This window comes from Hyperolius riggenbachi, chromosome 10, assembly GCF_040937935.1.
Source record: "Hyperolius riggenbachi isolate aHypRig1 chromosome 10, aHypRig1.pri, whole genome shotgun sequence".
In the NCBI taxonomy this organism is placed as follows: Eukaryota; Metazoa; Chordata; class Amphibia; order Anura; family Hyperoliidae; genus Hyperolius; species Hyperolius riggenbachi.
In genome coordinates, this window is record NC_090655.1 from 171718084 (window position 1) to 171730439 (window position 12356).

A 12356-nucleotide genomic window follows, 5' to 3' on the forward strand; every position below is an offset into this window, starting at 1 on the left:
TTTAAAAAACAAAAACAAAATGCATTAATCTTGGATTAACTGCTTTAACTGTATCATAGGGTCTTGCATTGGTGCAGGAAATTGTGGTAATACAGGGAGTGCAGAATTATTAGGCAAGTTGTGTTTTTGAGGAATGATTTTATTATTGAACAACAACCACGTTCTCAATGAACCCAAAAAACTCATTAATATCAAAGCTGAATATTTTTGAAAGTAGTTTTTAGTTTGTTTTTAGTTTTAGCTATTTTAGGGGGATATCTGTGTGTGCAGGTGACTGTTACTGTGCATAATTATTAGGCAACTTAACAAAAAACAAATATATACCCATTTCAATTATTTATTTTTACCAGTGAAACCAATATAATATCTCAACATTCACAAATATACATTTCTGACATTCAAAAACAAAACAAAAACAAATCAGTGACCAATATAGCTACCTTTCTTTGCAAGGACACTCAAAAGCCTGCCATCCATGGATTCTGTCAGTGTTTTAATCTGTTCACCATCAACATTGCGTGCAGCAGCAACGACAACCTCTCAGACACTGTTTAGAGAGGTGTACTGTTTTCCCTCCTTGTAAATCTCACATTTTATGATGGACCACAGGTTCTCAATGGGGTTCAGATCTGGTGCACAAGGAGGCCATGTCATTAGTTTTTCTTCTTTTATACCCTTTCTTGCCAGCCAGCCACGCTGTGGAGTACTTGGACGCGTGTGATGGAGCATTGTCCTGCATGAAAATCATGTTTTTCTTGAAGGATGCAGACTTCTTCCTGTACCACTGCTTGAAGAAGGTGTCTTCCAGAAACTGGCAGTAGGACTGGGAGTTGAGCTTGACTCCATCCTTAACCCGAAAAGGCCCCACAAGCTCATCTTTGATGATACTAGCCCAAACCAGTACTCCACCTCACCTTGCTGGCGTCTGAGTTGGACTGGAGCTCTCTGCCCTTTACCAATCCAGCCACGGGCCCATCCATCTGGCCCATCAAGACTCACTCTCATTTCATCAGTCCATAAAACCTTAGAAAAATCAGTCTTGAGATATTTCTTGGCCCAGTCTTGACGTTTCAGCTTGTGTGTCTTGTTCAGTGGTGGTCGTCTTTCAGCCTTTCTTACCTTGGCCATGTCTCTGAGTATTGCACACCTTGTGCTTTTGGGCACTCCAGTGAATTTGCAGCTCTGAAATATGGCCAAACTGGTGGTAAGTGGCATATTGGCAACTGCACGCTTGACTTTTCTCAGTTCATGGGCAGTTATTTTGCGCCTTGGTTTTTCCACACGCTTCTTGCGACCCTGTTGACTATTTTGAATGAAACGCTTGATTGTTCGATGATCATGCTTCAGAAGCTTTGCAATTTTAAGAGTGCTGCATCCCTCTGCAAGATATCTCACCATTTTTGACTTTTCTGAGCCTGTCAAGTCCTTCTTTTGACCCATTTTGCCAAAGGAAAGGAAGTTGCCTAATAATTATGCACACCTAATATAGGGTGTTGATATCATTAGCCCACACCCCTTCTCATTACAGAGATGCACATCACCTAATATGCTTAATTGGTAGTAGGCTTTCGAGCCTATACAGCTTGGAGTAAGACAACATGCATAAAGAGAATGATGTGGTCAAAATACTAATTTGCCTAATAATTCTGCACTCCCTGTATTGGCATACCCTTACTGTTGGCACTGTGTTCCACGAGTTACACTATAAGCACTATCAGCTGCGGTACCCAACTAGTGCGACCGTTGCTTTGGTAGCGTGCGTTACTAATGAGCATTACCATTTGTAGCGCACACTACCATAGCAATAGGTCGCGCTAGGTGAATACCACGGGGTCACGCTAATAACGTAACTCGTTATACACAGTGCCAGTAGTAAGGGTAATATTGACGTGCACTGTTCACGCCAACATTACAATTTCCTGCATCAGGCGCATCATTTCTTAAACTAAAGCCATTGCCAAATCACATTTTCTTTATCCATAAGATGCGGGATTGTATCCTTGCAAAAAATGTTTTGGTTTTTTTTAAATACTAACAGTGATCATGTTTCTATTTGACCTGTAGGAGTCGATTTGCTGCTTACCTGTGTGGACTGCATGGTAGCCCCTGTTGTCCTTGGGGTAACCACTTCTCTCTGTCTGGAGAGCTGTGGAGTACATGAGTGTTTTCTGGCAAGCTTGGCTGCAGGGAAATCTATTGTTAGCAGCTCTGCATCAAGTTCTTTGATAGAGACAATGCTGAGACGTTCTATGGTGTATGTGATGGAAGGGAAAGAAATCCTGGTGATTGGAGCTGGTGGCATCAGTAAGAAGTTTATCTGGCAAGCAGCTCGTGACTATGGAATAAAGGTGTGTAGACATTGTTACTATGTTTATAAAGCTACATCTTGTATGATTTAAGACCTTGGGCCTATGCAAGACACACTTGGATGTAACTGATTGCCATCTGAAGTTGGAAACAATTTTTTTTCAGTTTTAAGGCTTCTTGGCCTTTTCTTGCCTTCCCCTGCATTAATTAGGATATGTACGAGTGTAGGAGTGTTGTATCAATTTCTTTTTTTTTTTTCTTGGTTAAACCAAGAAAAAGAAAAAAGTTAAACTTGATGTCTTTTTTTCTGCATAACTATGTAAATTGCTTATTTTATTAAAATGTTATTGCATAACCAACTTGCTTTGTTACAGATTTGTCATAAAACATTTAGGGTATTTAGAAACTGTGCTGTCACAGTCAAATTTTAAAAAATGATTCTATTGCCAAAAAAAATCTTTTCTCTTAATATTGCAATATATATGCATTATCTTTTCCAGCCGATATGTATGTTTTCATTTCATGGCATGTACCATTTTTTGGACTATAAGATGCACTTTTTCCCCTGAAAAGGTTGGTGCATGTTATAGTACGAATGTACCGGATCAGTTAAAAATGGCGCCCAGCGCCGATAGATATAAACGGCGCATCATTGACTTACATTATGAAACGATATTTATCGTTTTACATGTTAAAAAATGGCTCCGACCTTTTGAACGAAATTTATCGTTTTAAAACTTTTTTTTGTCATGCCTGAACGATATTTATCGTTTTAAGCCCTGCTTTGCTGCCGTTTGGAAAATATCTGCCCGCCAACTTTAATGTTTAATAGCAAAGCCCCCTTAAACGCTAAAAACACCAAATTTGCAGAGAATGTTAAGAAAAAAATTGTGAACAAGAGAAATTTTTTTTCTCAAAAGACCTTATAGTTTTTGAGAAAATCGATTTTGAATATTCTTCTTCTAACCGTGGGAAAATTAAACCCCTGCCGACTTTAGCGGTTAATAGCAAGGCCCCCTTAAACGCTAAAAACACCAAATTTGCAGGGAATGTTAAGAAAAAAATTGTGAACAAGAGAACAAATTTTTTTTTTCAAAAAGACCTTATAGTTTTTGAGAAAAATAGATTTTGAATATTCTCCTTCTGACCGTGGGAAAATTAACCCCCCGCCGACTTTAGCGGTTAATAGCAAAGCCCCTTTACATGCCAGAAACACCAAATGTGTAGGAAAATGTTAAGAAAAACAGTGGGAACAAGAAGAAATTTTTTTTTCAAAAAGACCTTATAGTTTTTGAGAAAATCAATTTTAAATCTTCAAAGAGAAAAACTATCTATTTAAATCGCGTAATAACATTTCTGCGGAAACAATTCCTGCCGAGTTTAGCAGTTAATAGCAAAGTCCCCTTAAATCCTAGCAACACCAAATTTTCAGGATATGTTAAAAAGATACTGGGAAACAATATTTAAAAAAAATAGAAACATTTTATTTATTTATTTTTTTAAATTAAAATTTTTTGTGTTATGTTCTGAGTGTGGGAAATTTTTTGAAAAAAATGATGTGGGGTCCCCCCTCCCGAGCCTCTGTAACCCGTTGTCTCCCATGCAGGCTGGGATAGCCAGAATGCGGAGCCCCGGCCGACTGGGGCTTCGCACCCTGAGCTATACCAGCCCGCATGGTCCATGATATGGGGGGGCTCCGGGGTGGGGAGGGGCAGCCAAGCCTTCCCCTCCCCCCCGGAGCCCTTGTCCAATCCATGGACAAGGGGCTCTTCCGGTGCCCCAGGAGGAGGTCGCCCCAGGAGGAGGTGGGGGCGACGACTCCCTGAGGGGGGTTCATGGAGGCATCTGGGAGTCCCCTTTAAGAAGGGGACCCCCAGATGCCCACCCCCTCCCAGGAGAAATGAGTATAGGGGTACAAAGTACCCCTTACCCATTTCCACAAAGAGTTAAATGAAATAAAAACGCAACCACGAGAAAAGTCCTTTAATGTTCCAAATTAACCACAAATACTTACCTGTACCTTTAAGAAAAAAAATCCCACGCCGATTAGATCCCACGACAGTATCCTCTATCTTGCGACCTTCTGATACATCTTGATTGAAGATCTCCGCTGCCCCGACGCCACACACGCCGCCCCCGACGCACTGCTCTCAGCTATACAGTATAGCTGAGAGTGCGTCTATACAGACGCATTACCGCTAACTCCCGCTGCCCTCCCTGCCTCTCCCCACCGGTCACCCACCCCCATGCTGGCACCCAATGCACCTATGGGTGCCAGCATGGGTGAGGGTAACAGGTGTGAGAGAGGCAGGGAGGGCAGCGGGAGCTAGCGGTAATGCGTCTGTATAGACGCACTCTCAGCTATACTAAGTATAGCTGAGAACAAAAGCATCTTTAAACTTTGGCTCCAAAGCTCCCCATTGGTTCCTTATCGACCAATGGGGATCCTCCTGATCCCCATTGGTCTGTTAAGGAACCAATGGGGACCATTGGAGCTAAAATTTAAAGATGCTTTTTGCTCTCTAAGCTATACTAAGTATAGCTGAGAGCAGTTCGGCGGGGGCGGCGTGTGTGGCATCGGGGCGGTGGAGATCTTCAATCAAGATGTATCAGAAGGTCGCAAGATAGAGGATTCTGTCGTGGGACCTAATTGACGTGGGATTTTTTTCTTGAAGGTACAGGTAAGTATTTCTGGTTAATTTAGAACATTAAAGGACTTTTCTCGTGGTTGCGTTTTTATTTCATTTAACCCTTTGTGGAAATGGGTAAGGGGTACTTTGTACCCCTATACTCATTTCTCCTGGGAGGGGGGTGGGCATCTGGGGGTCCCCTTCTTAAAGGGGAATCCCAGATGCCACCATGAACCCCCCCTCAGGGAGTCGTCGCCCCCACCTCTTCCTGGGGCACCGGAGGTGGGGGAGAGCCCCTTGTCCATGGATTGGACAAGGGCTCCGGGGGGGAAGGTTTGGCCGCCCCTCCCCCCCCCGGGAGCCCCCCATACAATGGACCATGCGGGCTGGTATAGCTCAGGGTGCGAAGCCCCAGTCGGCCGGGGCTCCGCATTCTGGCTATCCCAGCCTGCATGGGAGACAAGGGGTTACAGAGGCTCGGGAGGGGGGACCCCACGTCATTTTTTTCAAAAAATTTCCCACACTCAGAACATAACACAAAAATGTAAATTAAAAAAAAATAAATAAATAACATTTTTCAATTTATTTTAACCACTTCACCACTGAGGGGTTTTACCCCCTGAGCACCAGAGCAATTTTCACCTTTCAGCGCTCCTTCCATTCATTCGTCTATAACTTTATCATTACTTATCGCAATGAAATGAACTATATCTTGTTTTTTCCGCCACCAATTAGGCTTTCTTTAGGTGGGACATTATGCCAAGAATTATTTTTTTCTAAATGTGTTTTAATGGGAAAATAGGAAAAATGTGGGGGAAAAAATAATTATTTTTCAGTTTTCGGCCATTATAGTTTTTAAATAATGCATGCTACTGTAATTAAAACCCATGAAATGTATTTGCCCTTTTGTCCCGGTTATAAAACCATTTAAATTATCTCCCTATCACAATGTTTGGCGCCAATATTTTATTTGGAAATAAAGGTGCATTTTTTCAGTTTTGCGTCCATCCCTAATTACAAGCCCATAGTTTATAAAGTAACAGTGTTATACCCTCTTAATATAAATATTTAAAAAGTTCAGTCCCTAAGGTAACTATTTATGTATTTTTTTTAATTGTAAATTTTTGAATTTTTTTTTAATTAAAAAAAAAAAAAAAATGGGGAGTGTGGGAGGTAATGAGTTAATTTTTTGTGTAAAAGTCATTTATTTGTATGTGAAAAATGTGTAGGGTGTAGTTTACTATTTGGCCACAAGATGGCCACAGTAACTTTTTGTTTTAATGCGACCTCCAAGCGTCCTTCCGGAAGCTTGGAGGAAGTATAAGGAGGCTGGACACGTGAGTTTTTTCTCACAATGATCGCGCTGCCCATAGGAGAGCAGCGGATCATTGTGGGGCTTAGAGCAACGAACGGGAATGGATTTTCCCGTTCATTGATCTCCGGGCGAGCGGGCGGCGGCGTGTTTACTAGCGGGCGGCGGCGTGTTTACAAGCGGGAGCGCGGACAGCGTCGGGAACGCGGAAAGTACGGATTTCTCCGTCCCTGGGGGTTAAAGGATGGAAAAAGGGACGGAGAAATCCGTACGGGCGGGGGTAAAGTAGTTAAATATTGTTTCCCAGTATCTTTTTAACATATCCTGCAAATTTGGTGTTGATAGGATTTAAGGGGACTTTGCTATTAACTGCTAAAGTCGGCGGGAATTGTTTCCGCAGAAATGTCATTACGAGATTTAAATAGATAATTTTTCTCTTTGAAGATTTAAAATCGATTTTCTCAAAAACTATAAGGTCTTTTTGAAAAAGATTTTTTTCTTCTTGTTCCCACTGTTCTTCTTAACATTTCCCTACACATTTGGTGTTTCTGGCATGTAAAGGGGCTTTGCTATTAACCCCTAAAGTTGGCTGGGGGTTTAATTTTCCCACGGTCAGAAGCAGAATATTCAAAATCTATTTTTCTCAAAAACTATAAGGTCTTTTTGAAAAAAAAATTCTCTTGTTCACAATATTTTTCTTAACATTCCCTGCAAATTTGGTGTTTTTAGCGTTTAAGGGGGCTTTGCTATTAAACATTAAAGTTGGCGGGCAGATATTTTCCAAACGGCAGCAAAGCAGGGCTTAAAACGATAAATATCGTTCAGGCAGGACAAAAAAAAAAAGTTTTAAAACGATAAATTTCGTTCAAAAGGTCCGCACTATTTTAACCTTTAAAACGATAAATATCGTTTTAAACAAATATCGGGCAGAAGGGGGCGCCATTATTTAGCCGGCGCCATTTTTCACTGGACCCGAATGTACAGCCACAAGCCCTCAACTATCCGCTTCATGCCCTCCATCGATCTCCTGCTGCTGCCAACAGAAGATTCTGCCGCCTCCATCCTTCCTGGTTCACTGGTGCCCTTTACCTGCACATATCTAGAGTGACCTGCGCCATCAAGTCATGCATGATGTACACAGCTAGAGGGCAGGTAATTAGAAAGGACAGAGACCAAGGAGGACGAGTATGTAGAGTGGCAGAATCTTCTGTTGATAGTGGCTGGAGACAGATAGAGGAAAAGGACAGAGGACTCGGTTGTAGCTGGGAGTGCATTGTAGCATTGTAGCTGAGAGTGCAGCTGGCAGTGTGATCATTGCAGTGAATGGAACTGTAAATGTAATGAGTGTAGCTGGGAGTGTAGTGAGTAGAGATGGACCGAACCTTGGATGGAGACATGCTTGAGTGGGATACACCATCACGGCGGCCAGCATGAAAGTACTGCGCATGCGCGATTAAAGCACGCATGCGCGGTACTGCCACGCCGGCCACCTTGATGACGCGAGGCGGCCGGCGTGTGATGTCAGCCGCGTCATACGTGGAAGGAGCAGCCCGACACTCGGGCGAGTGTCGCCCGGGCTGCGGCCGGTCAGCCATTCTGGAGCGGGGAGTAGGAGAGGAGCCAGGACGCCGTCGTGGGACCTCCCGACTAGCACTGGGCTGGAAAAATCCCCGGGTGAGTACAACTTTTATTTTTTAGATGAGCTCGGAGTCCCTTTAATAAAAAAAACTAGATTTGACACAAACCACTGTTTTAAGGTCAGAAATCACAATGGCCTCAATTCACTAAGCTTATCTCCTGTCTTTAATAACTCTTCTAGAGTTGTTACCATGGTGATAAGGCATGTAGTATTAAGGAAACATTTTACCTCAGGCAAGCCTAAAGTTAACTCTTCTGTCTTTAAGTTAACTCTCCAATCCTTAAAATAACTCCAGAGTTAAAGACAGGCGTGTGAAAATAACTACAGAGGAGGTAAATTAACTACAGAGAGGGTAAATTAACTACAGAGGAGGTAAAATAACTACAGAGGAGGTAACTTATGGAATGAAGAGATAAGATTACTCTCTCACTGTGTGGAGGTAAGTTTTCTCTTGCCTTATTATCTCCAGCATGATCTTAGTGAATTGAGGCCAATGAATGTTGAATTGCAGGCCTAAACTGCTTTACAACATCTTGCATGTGTATACATCTATCAGGAAGTGTAATTCCCTTCATTCTCCTTTCCCTCATCTGGAGGAGAAGGATCTTGTCTTCCAGGGATTTGTAGAATGTCAAAAGCACACTCACATACATTGGCCAGGAATCAAACCCAGGTCAACTGCTTGGAGGGCAGCTATGCTCACCACTATACCACCAACACTACAGGCTGAAGCCAGCCTAGCTGGCCTGTGAAGGATGAAAAGCTAGGTGGCCATGCAACCATTCCTGCTAACCTGAAGCTTACTTGTGTCTTACAACACATTGGCTTAAAACTTTACCAAATCCAATGCTCCAATATGGGGAAGCGTCTCTGTTTGCTGTTTTTTTTTTTTTTTTTAAGTGTGGTGTCACAGTTCACTCATCTCTTCAACTACAAGAAAGGCCCAGGAGTAGTCTTAGCTACCGTAATATCTATGTTACGGCAGGGCCCTTATTACACTTTCTTTTACAGGGCTATGAAAACCGTTTTGCCCATGCGATAAAGCGAGGTGCAAAAATGAAATCATGCCTAGCAGAGGTTGGTTTTGATCCATCAACCTTTGGGTTATGGGCCCAGCACACTTCTGCTGCGCCACTCTGCAGTCTGCTTTATATTTAGAGATGGGCCGAACCTCCGATTTTAGGTTCGCGAACCCTGTTCGTGAACTTCCGCGAAATGTTCAGTTCGCGAAAAAGTTCGCGAACCGCAATAGACTTCAATGGGGAGGCGAACTTTGAAAGTTTAAAAAAATTCTATCAACTGGAAAAATTATAGAAAACATGTTTCAAAAGGTCTAATACCTGGAGCCACACCTAATTGAGTGAAATACACATCACTGCTGGAGGACCTGCCCACCCTCCCTCCTCCAAGCAAGGTCCTTTATACCATTTGCCTGCCTACACTAATTAGTTATGGGACAGCTGCTACACACTCTGCTAGGGAGATTTTAATTACCCTCCACCCTCGAACCCAGATCTCACTGTGTGGTGGGCACGTCACCCTAAGCACTGTACCACTACAGTAGTAAGTGAAGCTAGCCTAAAATGTACCATTTATGCTCAATGCAATTGATTAGGTTGCTTAAAGGAGAACTGTAGTGAGAGGTATATGGAGGCTGCCATATTGATTTCCTTTTAAGCTATACCAGTTGCCTGGCAGCCCTGCTGATCTATTTGGCTGCAGTAATAATAATAATAATAATCCAAACATTTGTATAGTGCTTTTCTCCTGTCGGACTCAAAGCGCTCAAGAGCTGCAGCCACAGGGATGCGCTCAAGAGGCCACCCTGCAGTGTTAGGGAGTCTTGCCTTGAACTCCTTACTGAATAGGTACTTGACCTAGCCAGGATTCAAACCCTGGTCTCCCATGTCAAAGACAGAGCCCTTAAAGGGAAGGTTCAGGGAGGGTGGAGAAAAAATAAAAATCAATTTCCACTTACCTGGGGCTTCCTCCAGCCCGTGGCAGGCAGGAGGTGCCCTCGCCGCCGCTCCGCAGGCTCCCGGTGGTCTCCGGTGGCCGACCCGACCTGGCCAGGCCGGCTGCCAGGTCGGGCTCTTCTGCGCTCCAAGTCCTGGTACTTCTGCGTCCCACGCCGGCGCTCTGACGTCATCGGACGTCCGCCAGGCTGTACTGCGCATGCGCAGAACTACTGCGCATGCGCAGTACAGCCCGGCGGCGCCGGCGTGGGACGCAGAAGTACCAGGACTTGGAGCGCAGAAGAGCCCGACCTGGCAGCCGGCCTGGCCAGGTCGGGTCGGCCACCGGAGACCACCGGGAGCCTGCGGAGCGGCGGCGAGGGCACCTCCTGCCTGCCACGGGCTGGAGGAAGCCCCAGGTAAGTGGAAATTGATTTTTATTTTTCCTTCACCCTCCCTGAACCTTTCCTTTAACCAGTACACTATCCATCCACTGTAGTGTGAATCACACCAGAAACAAGCATGCAGCTAATCTTGTCAGATCTTACAAAAATGTCAAACACCAGATCTGCTGCATGCTTGTTCAGGGTCTAGGGCTAAAAGTATTGGAGGCAGAGGATCTGCAGGATAGCCAGGTAACTGGTATTGCTTAAAAGGAAATCAATATGGTAGCCTCCATATACCTTTCACTACAGTTCTCCTTTAAAGGGAACCTTAACTGTGAATGATATGGATGTTTCCTGTAAACAATACCAGTTGCCTGGCAGTCCAGCTGATCTTTGTGACTGCAATAGTGGCTGAATCACACCCTGAAACAAGCATGCAGCTAATCCAGTCTGACTTCAGTCAGAGCACCTGTTCTGCATGCTTGTTCAGGGGCTGTGGCTAAAAGTATTAGAGACACAGGATCAGCAGGCGATTCAGGCAACTGGTATTATTTTAAAAGGAAAAATCCATATCCTTCTCCGTTTAGGTTCCCTTTAAGGATTTGTAGCATAAAAGCCAACTCACATTGGCTGGGATTTGAACCTGTGTCTCACTGTATGATGGACAAGCACACTAACCACTATACCAACTGAAGCTGGCCTGAAATTGCTGGCCTAAAATTTACTATTTATGCTCAATACAAGAGAAAAAGTAGACAAGACAAATAACACAAAAGAGAAGGACATGTCTGGCAAATATCTGTAACCAGTGGCTGCATGGTGTAATGGATAAGGGCGCTGCCTCTGACAAAGGAGACCAGAGTTCAAATCTCAGCTCTGTCTGTTCAGTAAGCCAGCACCTATTCAGTAAGAGACCTTAGGCAAGTCTTCCTAACACTGCTACTGCCTATAGAGCATGCCCTAGTGGCTGCAGCTCTGGTCCTTTGAGTCCGCCAGGAGAAAAGTGTGATATAAATGTTATTTGTCTTGTCTACTTTTTCTCTTGTATTGAGCATAAATAGTAAATTTTAGGCCAGCAATTTCAGGCCAGCTTCAGTTGGTATAGTGGTTAGTGTGCTTGTCCACCATACAGTGAGACCCAGGTTCAAATCCCAGCCAATGTGAGTTGGCTTTTATGCTACAAATCCTTAAAGGGAACCTAAACGGAGAAGGATATGGATTTTTCCTTTTAAAATAATACCAGTTGCCTGAATCGCCTGCTGATCCTGTGTCTCTAATACTTTTAGCCACAGCCCCTGAACAAGCATGCAGATCAGGTGCTCTGACTGAAGTCAGACTGGATTAGCTGCATGCTTGTTTCAGGGTGTGATTCAGCCACTATTGCAGTCACAAAGATCAGCTGGACTGCCAGGCAACTGGTATTGTTTACAGGAAACATCCATATCATTCACAGTTAAGGTTCCCTTTAAAGGAGAACTGTAGTGAAAGGTATATGGAGGCTACCATATTGATTTCCTTTTAAGCAATACCAGTTACCTGGCTATCCTGCAGATCCTCTGCCTCCAATACTTTTAGCCCTAGACCCTGAACAAGCATGCAGCAGATCTGGTGTTTGACATTTTTGTAAGATCTGACAAGATTAGCTGCATGCTTGTTTCTGGTGTGATTCACACTACAGTGGATGGATAGTGTACTGGTTAAAGGAAAGGTTCAGGGAGGGTGGAGGAAAAATAAAAATCAATTTCCACTTACCTGGGGCTTCCTCCAGCCCGTGGCAGGCAGGAGGTGCCCTCGCCGCCGCTCCGCAGGCTCCCGGTGGTCTCCGGTGGCCGACCCGACCTGGCCAGGCCGGCTGCCAGGTCGGGCTCTTCTGCGCTCCAAGTCCTGGTACTTCTGCGTCCCACGCCGGCGCCGCCGGGCTGTACTGCGCATGCGCAGTAGTTCTGCGCATGCGCAGTACAGCCCGGCGGACGTCCGATGACGTCAGAGCGCCGGCGTGGGACGCAGAAGTACCAGGACTTGGAGCGCAGAAGAGCCCGACCTGGCAGCCGGCCTGGCCAGGTCGGGTCGGCCACCGGAGACCACCGGGAGCCTGCGGAGCGGCGGCGAGGGCACCTCCTGCCTGCC

General features: G+C 44.5%; 1 protein-coding gene across 2 annotated transcripts in view; it reads left to right on the plus strand.

The window, feature by feature from the left end:
- Positions 1-12356, plus strand: part of CARNS1 (carnosine synthase 1) — a 535833-nt gene that overhangs the window by 507836 nt on the left and 15641 nt on the right. For both annotated transcript variants that reach the window (XM_068255247.1, XM_068255246.1), the window contains one exon: positions 2065-2348. In XM_068255247.1, the coding sequence (XP_068111348.1) occupies positions 2065-2348 (284 nt within the window). The remainder of the gene's footprint in view (positions 1-2064; positions 2349-12356) is intronic.